At 30.3% G+C, this 14,918-nt stretch overlaps 1 protein-coding gene across 1 annotated transcript; it reads left to right on the top strand.

Annotated features, from left to right (window-relative positions):
* The first annotated feature begins 1,172 nt into the window (after window positions 1-1,172).
* On the top strand, window positions 1,173-14,695 carry LOC139481005 (uncharacterized). The gene is made up of 8 exons (XM_071264024.1): window positions 1,173-1,284; window positions 2,441-2,518; window positions 3,032-3,241; window positions 3,968-4,105; window positions 4,387-4,447; window positions 5,047-5,114; window positions 12,397-12,488; window positions 13,139-14,695. The coding sequence occupies exons 1-8, from the start codon at window positions 1,240-1,242 to the stop codon at window positions 13,236-13,238; spliced, it is 792 nt and encodes a 263-aa protein (XP_071120125.1). The 5' UTR covers window positions 1,173-1,239; the 3' UTR covers window positions 13,239-14,695.
* Window positions 14,696-14,918: the final 223 nt, after the last annotated feature.

Raw genomic sequence — 14,918 nt, 5'->3', positions numbered from 1 at the left:
TTCATAATATTAATTCTAACAGAGACATATAAATATGTCTCTGATTCTAATCAATAAAAAAATACAAACTTATTTATAATATAAAAAAGGACTATTCATTGAAAAAATATTTTTTAGTATATTGAAAAATAATTTTTCTATTAACAAATGATATTTCTTCTATAAACAAAATTGAAACGATTTATTTTTTTAATAAATAGAGAATAAATTCCACAACGGCTTGTCATATTGTATAAAGAGTCTTTTATTGTGAAAATAATACCATAGAGGCCCCTCATGGGGGGGTCCTAGTAATCACATAATCACCATTTTTTTGCCAATATAATCACATAATCATTAAATATTTGCTTATCTTTAGTAATCAAATAATCATAAACTAAAAATACAGTCCTAGGTAATCAAATAATCATGAAATATTTGGCTTAATAATCAAATAATCATTAAACAAACGGCCAAGTAATCACATAATCAAAAACCCCATGAGGGCCCTCACCATACACCTTACAAAGATGACTGTTTTATTTTAGAACAACCCTTTTTAGCAAAATCTTTATATTTTATGTTTAACCGCAGAAAATATTGTGTATAACGGAATGTTTTTTTTCTTTAAATGTGATGTAAAAGTTTTATTTATTCATTTGTAAATGAATGTTAGAATAAGTTTTAAAGCAAAAGTGTCTCATAAGTCAGTCATGACTGGATACCGATATTTTAACTTCGATTTAAATTCTTATTTGTATTTTTATACTTATATTATTATGTATGATATTGTTCAGTATTGGTATGTGACACTATAATAAAATATTCTGTCTGTCTGTCTGTCTTTATTTTAGAATTGGAAAATAAGTTAAGAGTTGACATATTAAATGTAAATTTGTTCCTCCCAATATAGATTAAATAATATGTTGAAAAATGGTACTATATTTTCTACTTCACGAAAAAAGTTTTAAAGCAAAATGTAAATCATAAAAATTAACTATTCGTTGAACTTTCAGAATGTAATTAACCTTCCAATGCATTCTAAATCCTTTTTTTCATTTTTGTAGATCATACATGTCTCTAGTTAACTGTTTAAACTATATTTATAAGATCTTATAAGCATTCGATGCATATAAACAGTATCATCAATATGCATGGCCTAGCAACTGGTTACCATATGTTTATAATTTTTTAGATACAGTAAATCTACCTTTCGGAAGGCTTTGTATCTATTCAATCTAGCATGAAGAATGAGTGAATATGAAGTTGGAATACACATCACCTGAGTATCTGGTGTTTTATGTTGTAAGATTTTCTTTCACTATCATACTCATAGGGAAATCTTAATGTTAAATTTTGTTTACAGCACAAATCAGACTTGCCATGTCTCTCGAGTGAACCACTGGTGACTGGTTACCACAGCCAAGAGCCATACTACTTCAATTCTTGTCTTTGTAAACACAAATTTTATGTGGATCCAGGATTTTGAAAGGGTTACATATTAGTCAACGCTTGTATTAAAACATGTAAAAGGTCTATGCATTAACAATATAAGTTGTTCCATGAGTGGTACTGGGCACCCCCCCTTTTTTTTTAAACCCTAAATGATAGATCTGCCTCTGTCTCTGATTTACTTTACAACTTAAGTTTTAACACTTTAGTTCCATAATTTAGGTCTTCACCATTATATCTCTGTCCCACTGTAGTGTATTGTTATGCAGATGAATATAACTGGATATTAAGTTTGAAAATTGAACCCAACAGTGTTAAACATATAGCTAGAGACTGGTTCCTGTGCAGTAAAGTTTACCATGAAGTTCTCGTCACATGAAATTAAAACTCTGTACACTTGTACACTTATTTATTATGATATTTTAAATTTACATGCATACATAATAATAAGGGTGTGACCAAAGTATCTAGAATACATCGTAGGAAGGCGTCACAGAAAACAATAAAAAAAAAGCCATTCAAGACATCATCACTATTTGGACTAGGGCATGGTGTCCCTAAATAATACAGTATAAATAAGAAGATGTGGTATGAGTTACATTGAGACAACTCTGTAAGTCACAATGTATAAAAAGATAACAATTAAAGATCAAAGAAAGGCTCTCAACATGTAGCCTTTGCTCAAACCCAACAGTAAGCTATAAACATGATAAAGGGTCCCAAAATGACTAATGCAAAACAATTCCAACTGGAGAGTCAACAGACTATATATGAAAAAGAAGAAAATCTATTTAGAAAACAAGAATCAAGAAACATCTGTGACAACCACCCCAAACAACCCCAAACCAACCACTGACAAGCCACATATTCTTGTTGATTGATATATTTTGCACATGGTAACATTTCCTATTCAAAATTAACCTGAGTTTGTTCAAGGAACAGCTTAAAATAATGAGAGGACAAAAAATAGTTTTGAAGACTGAAACTCAATTTATTTTTGTAATTTTAGACCCTGTTTACTGTGATAGGTTATATAGATGGATGTTCTAGAGAGAGATCCAGGGTTGTTAGACGTGTAATAACTGAAGTAAGTATATAGGTAGACATTTGAAAAAAAATGTTCTGGCATCTAAATATATACATATGAATGATTATAATTATAAATTTCATTTTATTTTATTTTATTTTAATTAAATTTCTGAACAGCATCTCATGTAAGGACCAACATTATCCTGATTATTATTAATTTTTACTGAATTATTGCTTTTTAAAAATACCAATGATTTGCGTCTAGAGATATTGCTGTGAATGACATCTGCTCAAGACAGGAGTGGACGTGTGATATACATGTACACTTCTTATTTAAATGACAATCAGATAAAATAAGATTGAGAAATAAATTTGAAAAAATTCTAAAGTAAAAACGAAAGGAATTATTCATTTCAGTTTTATTGACTATTATAGTTGTATTTTCCTTTCTAAAATTATTGATTGACAAAGACAACTCTTAAACATGTTGAATATGAAGTAATGCATTGAGTTTATGATATTTGAATTGCAATTTCAGTAGAGTTTTATCAATATGTTGATTGTATTTTAGAAAATATATCCATTGTACAAATCTGTCCAAGCAGAGATTCCAGATACATGTATCCTAAACAAAGAGAGAGATATTTATGCCATCCAAGAGGACCAAAAATATAATGAGCCACCCAATAAGTGGTATTGTAATATCTGTGGTAAAGGGTTCATCGCTGAGTATTACTTAGATCTACACTTTACCAACAGACATAAAGAATACATTAGACAGGTAAAGATTACAACTTTTTACTGCAGTATATTTATATTTAAATATCAGCATGATCAGGCTCTGGCCATGTACTGTCATTGTCAATATAATCTTCATATAAAAAAAAGGTAAAAGAAAATGTACACATATTTGTCTGGACTATACAATACCCCCTGCCTGTGGTATGATGGTTTGTGTTCATTATTCTGTGAAAAGTAAGTCATCCAGAACACAAAGTTCAAAATTGATCTGTAACTGAACATAATACATTTATTTATCAGCTTAATAGCTGTAGGCTTAAATTTTAGCACAACTTTTATTCTGAAATTAGAGAAAGAATGTAATATGGTGTCTGGTGTTGTTTGCCTGGTTGCTGTTTCATTAACATTTGGCCAACAACTATTTTCTTTCACATTGATAACATTCAATTCTGCAACTATTGAGTGGCTTGAGTGTCAAAAATTACCAAATAGAATATATAACATAAATATTACAAATATTTCATATTTTCTTTTTACGTTCTCAGTGGTCTCCTGGTAGCGTGATCATTACAATTAGGATGAGGGTTTGAACCCTAGCTTGGTCAAAGCAAAGACACATGGGCTGGAAGTGTGAATAATGTGTCTTGGTAGGATGACATGTCTTCTGATGACTGTTACCTTGTGAAATAGCACATTACAATTTCTGCTCACTATATCCATCTTTGACACAGCAGGACTAAACATTAACTTCTTATTTCGTTGACAGGGGGAGGATGTGTTATGTTTAGCTGACTATTGTGATCTATATAGATGTGATATAGTTGCCGGTATACAAACAGCTGAGTTCTGGGATATTTCCTTATGTTTAGAAGAAGATATGGAAGATATTAAACAGAGATGCAAGGTAAAAATAAATACTATATTGATAAGTCAACATATAATGGTTACATGTACTTGTTCACAAGAATGAAAAACATTAAATACATTATAATTGGGCTTTGACTAAAAATATTTGTTATCAATAAAAAAAAGAGTGAAAAGACACCAAATCAGATTTTGTAAAGTTTATTAAAATTTCAGTTGTCTTCACTTGATTTGCTACCTAGGTGTTAAGTTGTACTATTGACACTACATGTTCAGTTTAAAAGAAGAATTTTGTATAATGGTTTGTTTCTGTCTTTGTAGGAAGTATTCAGTACTTGTGTTCCTCAAGGTTTATCAAAGAATGCCACACTTACTTTAGAAGGTAATAATATGTGTTTTGTATTTTTGTGTTGTGTATTCTCTAGCCCACAAATTTAATAAAATGGATGAAACCTATTCATTTTTTTTTTTGAAATATGTAAAACTCAAATGAATAAAACAAAATTTGTTCCATACAGTTACTTCTGTAATGTGTGGAAAATGTGTAGCTTATATGTTGAAGGCAGTTTTGGTGTAAATAAAATTTGGACATAATACCATTATACATTGTATGTTGTGTGTAAATCATCCTTTGTTATTTACTTACTATATAGATCCAATATAACTTTTAAATCACCTAAAATTGTGAAGTAGCAAATATAAATGGAATTCTGAAATATCTTGCATGATATATCACTTATTTAATGTTGGGGCTTCCCGAATTTATTGAGTGGGAGGATTGAAGATAGTTCAATTAATTAAATATTGGTAGTTGTATTTTCCTTTAAAATTTTAATAGGAATATATATATGATTTTTTAAAGATAAATGAGGACTTAAAAAAATACCTCTTTGCATTCAATTCTTAAACAGCCCTTAGTTGTTTCACCTAACTTTCTATTAAATTGTCCTATATTAATTATCAGTATATTTATTCTTACAGAAGGATTAAATGAAATAGTTTGTAACTTTCATTCCTGTAAAAAATACTGGGAAACTCCACTAGAAAAGGTATGTTATATAGGGGTAGTGATTATGATCATATTCTAGATGTCACCGATCCATTTCTCTTCTTTATAAAAGTCCAAGACTTTCAATTGACTTTAGTGAAGTAATTTGAATTCTGACTAAATCATTTGTGCAAGTATTTCCTGGAAATTCCCTTTTAAACTGTCATGATGAAAGAAATGGCTATGACCACAAAACTATATTAGATCTTAATATCACAAATACCTGTTGAAAGTGTTGACAAACTAAGAAGGTTTATTGATTTATTTGTAATATCTAAACAGATACCAGTCTAGTGGTGAGAAAAGACTTGAAAGAGAACCAGAGTAATAATGTTAACAAGAGAATAAAGATTTTAAAATACCTAAGACAGAGAATGGTGAAGGGTAGTTATGTTTACAGAGGAAAGACGAATAATTCACAATTAACGCTCAATAATTTTCAGGTCTGACAAGTGTTTTTCAATGCCATAAAGTTTTTACTGTAGTTATTTTATATTTCAGCCCAGAGATGTATCAGTGATGTATACAGTTTTTACTGTAGTTATTTTATAATTCAGCTCAGATATGTATCAGTAATGTATACAGTTTTTACTGTGTTTACTTTATATTTCAGCCCAGAGATGTATCAGTGATGTATACAGTTTTTACTGTGTTTACTTTATATTTCAGCCCAGAGATGTATCAGTGATGTATACAGTTTTTACTGTGTTTACTTTATAATTCAGGCCAGAGATGTATCAGTGATGTATACAGTTTTTACTGTGTCTACTTTATATTTCAGCCCAGAGATGTATCAGTGATGTATACAGTTTTTACTGTGTTTACTTTATATTTCAGCCCAGAGATGTATCAGTGATGTATACAGTTTTTACTGTGTCTACTTTATATTTCAGCCCAGAGATGTATCAGTGATGTATACAGTTTTTACTGTACTTATTTTATAATTCAGCCCAGAGATGTATCAGTGATGTATACAGTTTTTACTGTACTTATTTTATAATTCAGCCCAGAGATGTATCAGTGATGTATACAGTTTTTACTGTACTTATTTTATAATTCAGCCCAGAGATGTATCAGTGATGTACAGTTTTTACTGTGTCTACTTTATATTTCAGCCCAGAGATGTATCAGTGATGTATACAGTTTTTACTGTGTCTACTTTATATTTCAGCCCAGATATGTATCAGAGATGTATACAGTTTTTACTGTGTCTACTTTATATTTTAGCCCAGAGATGTATCAGTGATGTATACAGTTTTTACTGTGTCTACTTTATATTTCAGCCCAGATATGTATCAGAGATGTATACAGTTTTTACTGTGTCTACTTTATATGTCATCCCAGAGATGTATCAGTGATGTATACAGTTTTTACTGTGTCTACTTTATATTTCAGCCCAGAGATGTATCAGTGATGTATACAGTTTTTACTGTGTCTACTTTATATTTCAGCCCAGAGATGTATCAGTGATGTATACAGTTTTTACTGTGTCTACTTTATATTTCAGCCCAGAGATGTATCAGTGATGTATACAGTTTTTACTGTACTTATTTTATAATTCAGCCCAGAGATGTATCAGTGATGTATACAGTTTTTACTGTACTTATTTTATATTTCAGCCCAGAGATGTATCAGTGATGTATACAGTTTTTACTGTAGTTATTTTATAATTCAGCTCAGATATGTATCAGTAATGTATACAGTTTTTACTGTGTTTACTTTATATTTCAGCCCAGAGATGTATCAGTGATGTATACAGTTTTTACTGTGTTTACTTTATATTTCAGCCCAGAGATGTATCAGTGATGTATACAGTTTTTACTGTGTTTACTTTATATTTCAGCCCAGAGATGTATCAGTGATGTATACAGTTTTTACTGTACTTATTTTATAATTCAGCCCAGAGATGTATCAGTGATGTATACAATTCAGCCCAGAGATGTATCAGTGATGTATACAGTTTTTACTGTGTCTACTTTATATTTCAGCCCAGAGATGTATCAGTGATGTATACAGTTTTTACTGTGTCTACTTTATATTTCAGCCCAGAGATGTATCAGTGATGTATACAGTTTTTACTGTACTTATTTTATAATTCAGCCCAGAGATGTATCAGTGATGTATACAGTTTTTACTGTGTCTACTTTATATTTCAGCCCAGAGATGTATCAGTGATGAATACAGTTTTTACTGTGTCTACTTTATATTTCAGCCCAGATATGTATCAGAGATGTATACAGTTTTTACTGTGTCTACTTTATATTTCAGCCCAGAGATGTATCAGTGATGTATACAGTTTTTACTGTGTCTACTTTATATTTCAGCCCAGATATGTATCAGAGATGTATACAGTTTTTACTGTGTCTACTTTATATTTCAGCGCAGAGATGTATCAGTGATGTATACAGTTTTTACTGTGTCTACTTTATAATTCAGCCCAGAGATGTATCAGTGATGTATACAGTTTTTACTGTGTCTACTTTATAATTCAGCCCAGAGATGTATCAGTGATGTATACAATTTTTACTGTGTCTACTTTATATTTCAGCCCAGAGATGTATCAGTGATGTATACAGTTTTTACTGTACTTATTTTATAATTCAGCCCAGAGATGTATCAGTGATGTATACAGTTTTTACTGTACTTATTTTATATTTCAGCCCAGAGATGTATCAGTGATGTATACAGTTTTTACTGTAGTTATTTTAAAATTCAGCTCAGATATGTATCAGTAATGTATACAGTTTTTACTGTGTTTACTTTATATTTCAGCCCAGAGATGTATCAGTGATGTATACAGTTTTTACTGTGTTTACTTTATATTTCAGACCAGAGATGTATCAGTGATGTATACAGTTTTTACTGTGTTTACTTTATATTTCAGCCCAGAGATGTATCAGTGATGTATACAGTTTTTACTGTACTTATTTTATAATTCAGCCCAGAGATGTATCAGTGATGTATACAGTTTTTACTGTACTTATTTTATAATTCAGCCCAGAGATGTATCAGTGATGTATACAGTTTTTACTGTGTCTACTTTATATTTCAGCCCAGAGATGTATCAGTGATGTATACAGTTTTTACTGTGTCTACTTTATATTTCAGCCCAGATATGTATCAGAGATGTATACAGTTTTTACTGTGTCTACTTTATATTTCAGCCCAGAGATGTATCAGTGATGTATACAGTTTTTACTGTGTCTACTTTATATTTCAGCCCAGAGATGTATCAGTGATGTATACAGTTTTTACTGTGTCTACTTTATATTTCAGCCCAGAGATGTATCAGTGATGTATACAGTTTTTACTGTGTCTACTTTATATTTCAGCCCAGAGATGTATCAGTGATGTATACAGTTTTTACTGTACTTATTTTATAATTCAGCCCAGAGATGTATCAGTGATGTATACAGTTTTTACTGTACTTATTTTATATTTCAGCCCAGAGATGTATCAGTGATGTATACAGTTTTTACTGTAGTTATTTTATAATTCAGCTCAGATATGTATCAGTAATGTATACAGTTTTTACTGTGTTTACTTTATATTTCAGCCCAGAGATGTATCAGTGATGTATACAGTTTTTACTGTGTTTACTTTATATTTCAGCCCAGAGATGTATCAGTGATGTATACAGTTTTTACTGTACTTATTTTATAATTCAGCCCAGAATTGTATCAGTGATGTATACAGTTTTTACTGTACTTATTTTATAATTCAGCCCAGAGATGTATCAGTGATGTATACAGTTTTTACTGTACTTATTTTATAATTCAGCCCAGAGATGTATCAGTGATGTATACAGTTTTTACTGTGTTTACTTTATAATTCAGGCCAGAGATGTATCAGTGATGTATACAGTTTTTACTGTGTCTACTTTATATTTCAGCCCAGAGATGTATCAGTGATGTATACAGTTTTTACTGTGTTTACTTTATATTTCAGCCCAGAGATGTATCAGTGATGTATACAGTTTTTACTGTGTCTACTTTATATTTCAGCCCAGAGATGTATCAGTGATGTATACAGTTTTTACTGTACTTATTTTATAATTCAGCCCAGAGATGTATCAGTGATGTATACAGTTTTTACTGTACTTATTTTATAATTCAGCCCAGAGATGTATCAGTGATGTATACAGTTTTTACTGTACTTATTTTATAATTCAGCCCAGAGATGTATCAGTGATGTACAGTTTTTACTGTGTCTACTTTATATTTCAGCCCAGAGATGTATCAGTGATGTATACAGTTTTTACTGTGTCTACTTTATATTTCAGCCCAGATATGTATCAGAGATGTATACAGTTTTTACTGTGTCTACTTTATATTTTAGCCCAGAGATGTATCAGTGATGTATACAGTTTTTACTGTGTCTACTTTATATTTCAGCCCAGATATGTATCAGAGATGTATACAGTTTTTACTGTGTCTACTTTATATGTCATCCCAGAGATGTATCAGTGATGTATACAGTTTTTACTGTGTCTACTTTATATTTCAGCCCAGAGATGTATCAGTGATGTATACAGTTTTTACTGTGTCTACTTTATATTTCAGCCCAGAGATGTATCAGTGATGTATACAGTTTTTACTGTGTCTACTTTATATTTCAGCCCAGAGATGTATCAGTGATGTATACAGTTTTTACTGTACTTATTTTATAATTCAGCCCAGAGATGTATCAGTGATGTATACAGTTTTTACTGTACTTATTTTATATTTCAGCCCAGAGATGTATCAGTGATGTATACAGTTTTTACTGTAGTTATTTTATAATTCAGCTCAGATATGTATCAGTAATGTATACAGTTTTTACTGTGTTTACTTTATATTTCAGCCCAGAGATGTATCAGTGATGTATACAGTTTTTACTGTGTTTACTTTATATTTCAGCCCAGAGATGTATCAGTGATGTATACAGTTTTTACTGTGTTTACTTTATATTTCAGCCCAGAGATGTATCAGTGATGTATACAGTTTTTACTGTACTTATTTTATAATTCAGCCCAGAGATGTATCAGTGATGTATACAATTCAGCCCAGAGATGTATCAGTGATGTATACAGTTTTTACTGTGTCTACTTTATATTTCAGCCCAGAGATGTATCAGTGATGTATACAGTTTTTACTGTGTCTACTTTATATTTCAGCCCAGAGATGTATCAGTGATGTATACAGTTTTTACTGTACTTATTTTATAATTCAGCCCAGAGATGTATCAGTGATGTATACAGTTTTTACTGTGTCTACTTTATATTTCAGCCCAGAGATGTATCAGTGATGAATACAGTTTTTACTGTGTCTACTTTATATTTCAGCCCAGATATGTATCAGAGATGTATACAGTTTTTACTGTGTCTACTTTATATTTCAGCCCAGAGATGTATCAGTGATGTATACAGTTTTTACTGTGTCTACTTTATATTTCAGCCCAGATATGTATCAGAGATGTATACAGTTTTTACTGTGTCTACTTTATATTTCAGCGCAGAGATGTATCAGTGATGTATACAGTTTTTACTGTGTCTACTTTATAATTCAGCCCAGAGATGTATCAGTGATGTATACAGTTTTTACTGTGTCTACTTTATAATTCAGCCCAGAGATGTATCAGTGATGTATACAATTTTTACTGTGTCTACTTTATATTTCAGCCCAGAGATGTATCAGTGATGTATACAGTTTTTACTGTACTTATTTTATAATTCAGCCCAGAGATGTATCAGTGATGTATACAGTTTTTACTGTACTTATTTTATATTTCAGCCCAGAGATGTATCAGTGATGTATACAGTTTTTACTGTAGTTATTTTAAAATTCAGCTCAGATATGTATCAGTAATGTATACAGTTTTTACTGTGTTTACTTTATATTTCAGCCCAGAGATGTATCAGTGATGTATACAGTTTTTACTGTGTTTACTTTATATTTCAGACCAGAGATGTATCAGTGATGTATACAGTTTTTACTGTGTTTACTTTATATTTCAGCCCAGAGATGTATCAGTGATGTATACAGTTTTTACTGTACTTATTTTATAATTCAGCCCAGAGATGTATCAGTGATGTTTACAGTTTTTACTGTACTTATTTTATAATTCAGCCCAGAGATGTATCAGTGATGTATACAGTTTTTACTGTGTCTACTTTATATTTCAGCCCAGAGTTGTATCAGTGATGTATACAGTTTTTACTGTGTCTACTTTATATTTCAGCCCAGATATGTATCAGAGATGTATACAGTTTTTACTGTGTCTACTTTATATTTCAGCCCAGAGATGTATCAGTGATGTATACAGTTTTTACTGTGTCTACTTTATATTTCAGCCCAGAGATGTATCAGTGATGTATACAGTTTTTACTGTGTCTACTTTATATTTCAGCCCAGAGATGTATCAGTGATGTATACAGTTTTTACTGTGTCTACTTTATATTTCAGCCCAGAGATGTATCAGTGATGTATACAGTTTTTACTGTACTTATTTTATAATTCAGCCCAGAGATGTATCAGTGATGTATACAGTTTTTACTGTACTTATTTTATATTTCAGCCCAGAGATGTATCAGTGATGTATACAGTTTTTACTGTAGTTATTTTATAATTCAGCTCAGATATGTATCAGTAATGTATACAGTTTTTACTGTGTTTACTTTATATTTCAGCCCAGAGATGTATCAGTGATGTATACAGTTTTTACTGTACTTATTTTATAATTCAGCCCAGAGATGTATCAGTGATGTATACAGTTTTTACTGTGTCTACTTTATATTTCAGCCCAGAGATGTATCAGTGATGTATACAGTTTTTACTGTGTTTACTTTATATTTAAGCCCAGAGATGTATCAGTGATGTATACAGTTTTTACTGTGTTTACTTTATATTTCAGCCCAGAGATGTATCAGTGATGTATACAGTTTTTACTGTACTTATTTTATAATTCAGCCCAGAGATGTATCAGTGATGTATACAGTTTTTACTGTACTTATTTTATAATTCAGCCCAGAGATGTATCAGTGATGTATACAGTTTTTACTGTGTCTACTTTATATTTCAGCCCAGAGATGTATCAGTGATGTATACAGTTTTTACTGTACTTATTTTATATTTCAGCCCAGAGATGTATCAGTGATGTATACAGTTTTTACTGTACTTATTTTATAATTCAGCCCAGAGATGTATCAGTGATGTATACAGTTTTTACTGTACTTATTTTATATTTCAGCCCAGAGATGTATCAGTGATGTATACAGTTTTTACTGTGTCTACTTTATATTTCAGCCCAGAGATGTATCAGTGATGTATACAGTTTTTACTGTGTTTACTTTCATCGTACTGATCATATATTACTGTATAGGATATCAGTATTACTAGTAAGTATCAACACTATTTATAGTATAAGGGAGACTTTTTTGATATGATAAAAGTGGAACTTTGTTATAAGACCAATATATTATACTTTAGCATCCTGTTACAGGGAGCAATCAGGTAAAACTGACTTGCTTTTCATACTTCATTTAGTTTGGTTAAAGCTGACTTACACCAATTTTATTATTTCTTTGGCTCTATTAATTGTTAGATCAACTTGATTTGTATGGATTTGCACTTAGAGTGAAAAATTCACCATTCAGACAAAATAGTCCAGTTTGATATACTTTTTATACAGTACTGAATAAGGTCAAAGTTAATAACTGCATAATGTAGAGGACCATGATGAAACTTTTATAACTAAAAACACTTGTTACCTGCAGATGACAGGGTAAGTTAAGTTGAGAACACTCAGCTTTACCTGTTTTAATCTTGGTCAGTTGAATAACAAATATATGCACGAATTTAAAATAGAAATAAGTTTGTAAATAATACTTATACATTAATATATAATGCAATACACTAATAAAAAATAACAAGCACATTAACAGTAATGATAAACAGTAATGTATTAAAGAATGCAAACAAAAAAAATACTAAAGCATTATTTGTTTCTATATAATGAAATGATATATTTATCTTATTTGTATTACAGTACTGATACCTTCACAGATATGTATGAACCAAGCTTTAAACCATCGTACAAGCTTCCGAATCAGCAGGTACGACAGAGAATAGTCAATACAGACAGTTGATTAAAGGGAGATAATCTACTCTAAGATATGGCGTTAGCAAAAACGAGTACAAGAAAGGATATTTAAAAATTACTGGTGGTGTTATCAAATTGACAATACTGTTGCATAGAACAAAGAACTATGTGAAAATTATATTTCATAATGATATAAAGTAAATGGTATGCAAGTGTATTAATAGAACACTGAAATCTTCATTTAGATGACATTTAATTTGAATGTCAAAACATGAAGATTTTCCTGTGGAGACTGCATATGTGGTTTGGCATAACTCCAAAATATATATTGCTACAATGGACAAATCATACTTGAGAACTGAAGAAGTTTCCGAGACAGATTATAAGCCAGCTTTCTCATTTGTGATTCTCTGTACCTTACTCTTGTTAATGCAACTTATATATGTAAATAATCTCATATTAGCAAACCTTGGCCATATGCTCTTATGTCATCACTTGACATCCATTGTTGTCATCTCATAAAGTTTTAAAAAAACTAATCTTTTGAAACCCAAAAGCCAAATATTTTTAGAATTTGAGTAATGATGTTAACATTTACAGTGTAACCTGTGTTATCAGACACACTAGGGGATAAGAAAAAAATGTCTGATTAAGCTGTGTGTCGTAATACTCAAGTTTTTTTCTGCAATGATAGGCATATTTAGACTAAGAGACCATGAAATGTTTCTGCAGGATATTGTAATACTCAATTGTCAGATTAAGCAGGTTACACTGTAAGTATCAAATAAATCAAATGCACAGGTGATAAAAAAATACATAGTTTGTGTTGTTTTAGTTGTAAATTATAAAAATATGTAAGATATTTGTTTTATGTATGTCTTTAGATATTTTTGTAATCAAATAATGAAAAATAAACACATACAAAAAACAAGAAAAAAGTAATTGAAAAATAAATAATCACATGAATTTCAAAGAAAGCAAAAGTTGTTTTGTTTGTGTTGCTTATTTATTTGCACAGATGAATTATGTTGTTCATGATATAAGAGACAATATATCATATATCAATTATATTTCTACTACTTTATATACATTGTAAAAAATAACTGACCATTCACTGAAAATAATTGCAAAAGAATTGCAAAAGCATTCCAACTCTTGTCAAAAATATCTACTCTTTTTATTTTTTTAACAGTAATTTATTTTTCAGTGCTGTATAAAGATGTTATTTTACATTGCACTCCCCACAATGTTAAAACTTTCTTAAAATATTTGCTGTTGAAAATATATTGTTTTATTGCAAATAAATCAAATTTGCAGCATTCCCCCTCAATGATTTTGTATTATATTCCCTATCAGGAATGTTTTATGGTAAATGGAACACTTATACCATTAGACAAAAACCATGAGTCAATTTCATCAAAGAATGTTTGAACAATCTCACAATTTCAAAATAAATGTACAATAGCTTCTACTTCTTGGCAAAAATTACAATTTGGATTGTCAGTGACATTACTCATTAGTTTTATTCCAAAATTTATTAGTACCTAAAATATGTTGTTTTATTCTATATTGTAACCACTGCAGTTTGGTATTTTTTTGTGAACATAAAGGGTAATTTATATTTAATCTACATTTAAAATTTGATCCCATTTCTTCTGACCAGTTGAAACTATTTTATTTCTAATAATAGTGAATGCATGTCTTTAGATCCCCTTGAGCTTTAAAA

Source organism: Mytilus edulis, chromosome 7, assembly GCF_963676685.1.
Source record: "Mytilus edulis chromosome 7, xbMytEdul2.2, whole genome shotgun sequence".
Classification (NCBI taxonomy): Eukaryota; Metazoa; Mollusca; class Bivalvia; order Mytilida; family Mytilidae; genus Mytilus; species Mytilus edulis.
The sequence above is the reverse complement of the archived record's forward strand: the minus strand, read 5'-3'. Positions and strand labels throughout refer to the sequence as shown.

What these genes read in the sequence shown, in the direction of transcription:
- LOC139481005 (XM_071264024.1), top strand. Translation starts at nt 1,240, where the DNA reads ATGAAGTTGGAATACACATCACCTGAGTATCTGGTGTTTTATGTT. An exon ending in TTAGACGTGTAATAACTGAA is followed by an intron (nt 2,519 to 3,031) that starts GTAAGTATATAG and finishes ATTGTATTTTAG; the next exon opens with AAAATATATCCATTGTACAA. An exon ending in TGCCACACTTACTTTAGAAG is followed by an intron (nt 4,448 to 5,046) that starts GTAATAATATGT and finishes TTATTCTTACAG; the next exon opens with AAGGATTAAATGAAATAGTT.